Here is a 2,658-nt window from a genome sequence, read left to right as displayed (position 1 = left end):
ATGTACAGTATGGTAGAGATATTTGGTAGCTATAACTATAGACTGTAGAGGTAGAAACTCTATGTTAGAGTACAGATGACTATATATACAGTAAGGTGTTGAGTTAATTTAATAATAAGGCTATAGGTAAAAATAGAACTGTAAATCATATATTAGGATATGGTTAATTCATTGTACTTTGGCTGGTGTGAATAATGTCTACGTAAGTACTGTAGTCGTATCCATATCGGATTAATGATGGTCCGCAGTAGAATAGTCTTACTAAGAATAATTTAACTATGTGTAAAATAAGGTAAAAGGTTGCTATGCGGGTTGTAGCTACGAATGCTACGTAAAGTATAAAAGCATGCAACTTTAGATTATTCTGTTAGTTCGTTCTAGAAGTCTTTAGTAGTAGTATTCGGCTAGAGTAGAGCTGTGTGTAGTTAATCTTTGTATAAGATTCAATAAAGCCCTTATTTTTCTTAAATTTAGAATTTCGTGATCGGTATGTATCACAGGCTTACAATTCTGATCTAAGTAAAATCAACTCACACAATTGTAAATTGTTCAAAGGATATATTACAAAAATCAAGAATAACTTGACTTATATCCGAATGAATACTGTTAGATAAACCAAGTTTATGCAATGAAAGGAAATTTAATAAGAAATACTAATTCGTTTGTAATACTTTGAACAAAAATTTATCACAATCTATTTCTATAAACTTAGGTACCTGATTTTTATTACAGTTAGCAATATTTGTTTATTATACTTTAGATCTAAGAAACCGCAAACTGTACTCATCTCTTCATTTATTTTGGCATTGGATTTGTTTGAACTAGAAAGCTATCGTATTGTAACAAAGGGATTTTTAACTTAATTTATTTTGCTATCCATAATCTGCAACTACTTTGTGACGTTCAAGAAACAATTCTACATCACATGTAGTAACGCTTTAATAAATATTACTCAAGTATTACACTTTCAAAATACATTACTACTATAGTTTGATGAAGTCACCAAAAGTACTTTCCCATGAATCTTTAAGAAACTTTCATACTTTCGAATGGTTTTCAATCTATCCTAAGACGTTGAACAATTGCAGCTAACTACTATGAAATGATACGATTAATTAAGCTAGTAAATTTTCGATTCTATACGAAGCAATACATTAAAAGAAAATTTTAGCCGTCCACAGAATCCTGATGAAAATTTTTAGCGAGTCTATTATCAAAAGTATTTCTTAAGTGTTGAAAAATGGATGTATGAAATAAAGTTAGACGTGATTTTACTATATTGTTCATACAAATTTCCAGTTTGACTACCGAATTAGTTCTTGTACTGAATTCATGTGGATCAATGCCATCCTTTCTAAGAAGCTGATCAGCAAAAGCATCTGTTTGTGCTTATGATGCATGAAGTTTACTGCCACACACCTCCACTACTATTTAAACAGTTTCTAAAGCCAATGACAAATAGTTGTGCAGTATCATTGATTGCATTACCGTCTAAACGCCGATTCCAATTATTCTCATCAACTAAAAACAGAAAAGCAGTTCACCTTTTCAGATCTGCAGGAAAAGATAGTGAAACTTCAGCAAAAAAATCATCAAATCACCTGGCTCAACGAAGGCTTTAACTACAACATCAGAAAAGACCACGTAGGCAACTCCAAGAAGACTATTGGTAAAATTGACAAATTCTACCCTCATTGTAGAGCGGAGAAGTTTCCCGGAGAAGCAGAGGGTCCTTGCTGAAAAGAATTCAAAGTTAAGTTCGAACCTCTCCTCTAACCTCCTGATATTTTGAAGACTCTCCTCAAAACGATTTGTCAGATGGAAAGCATTTCTGAGAGAGTACGTGAAAGTATAACTTGGCCTCTATCTTCACGAGCTTCGGGTCCGACAAGAATCTCAACGATCTCAGATTCTTCACCACCTTCAAAGCTCAAGAAGTGCACCCTGAATAACACAGTCAAGCAGATCATTCTCGATCTTCAGGAGACGCTGTACTCTAGCAATACATAGGTGAGAAGCTTCAATTCTGTGCTGGAGAATATGGATTCGCCCAAACATTTAATTGTATTTGCAGCTGATAAAAAAACATATAACGTGTATCGCCGACTCTTTAATGCTCCGAAGATAAACGGGTCTGCTTTAATCAGAGTTGGATATGCGAACGGAACGCGCGATATCTTCTTAAAGCAGCGAGGCGGCCGACTCAACAGGATTAAGGAGACCTGAACGAGGCCCGATGCGAAATTGGGCATTTTGCTAAATGACCTTACGGCATGACAGTTTTTTTATGTATTATATAATTCAATAAAACGACAGCTGATCATAAGTAAAACTGTACATGTTATTCGATGGATTACATAGCCAATAAAATGGTACATATGATATAATTGAATCACCAAGTGCGCATTTTGGGGTATGTCTAGGTGTATACCAGAAAAATCATATTCCAGCCCTTGAAATTACTCAAATTTATTGCAATTTAATATACAACATAATAAATTACATATGGAAATTTCTATTTTCAGTTAGTGAACATGAAACGTTTTTTGCAAAAAATAAGGTACACTACGAAGCTACTTTAAAATTTTAGCGATAATGCTAGGCTACGCGTGTTGCATAATGTTAAGATTGACCTTAACATATAAATGCCATATAGAT

At 33.8% G+C, this 2,658-nt stretch overlaps 1 protein-coding gene across 1 annotated transcript; it reads right to left on the bottom strand.

The window, feature by feature from the left end:
- Positions 1-872: 872 nt before the first annotated feature.
- Positions 873-2,252, bottom strand: TRIADDRAFT_62671 (uncharacterized protein; the record flags this gene model as incomplete). The annotated part of the gene is made up of 5 exons (XM_002118613.1): positions 873-916; positions 1,420-1,521; positions 1,602-1,800; positions 1,857-1,944; positions 2,095-2,252. 5 exons carry the CDS (start codon positions 2,250-2,252, stop codon positions 873-875), a joined length of 591 nt encoding a protein of 196 aa, XP_002118649.1.
- Between the last annotated feature and the right edge of the window lie 406 nt (positions 2,253-2,658).

The sequence above is a fragment of the Trichoplax adhaerens genome, genomic scaffold, assembly GCF_000150275.1.
Source record: "Trichoplax adhaerens TRIADscaffold_289 genomic scaffold, whole genome shotgun sequence".
Classification (NCBI taxonomy): domain Eukaryota; kingdom Metazoa; phylum Placozoa; class Uniplacotomia; order Trichoplacea; family Trichoplacidae; genus Trichoplax; species Trichoplax adhaerens.
This window is presented reverse-complemented; position numbering and strand designations above follow the sequence as displayed.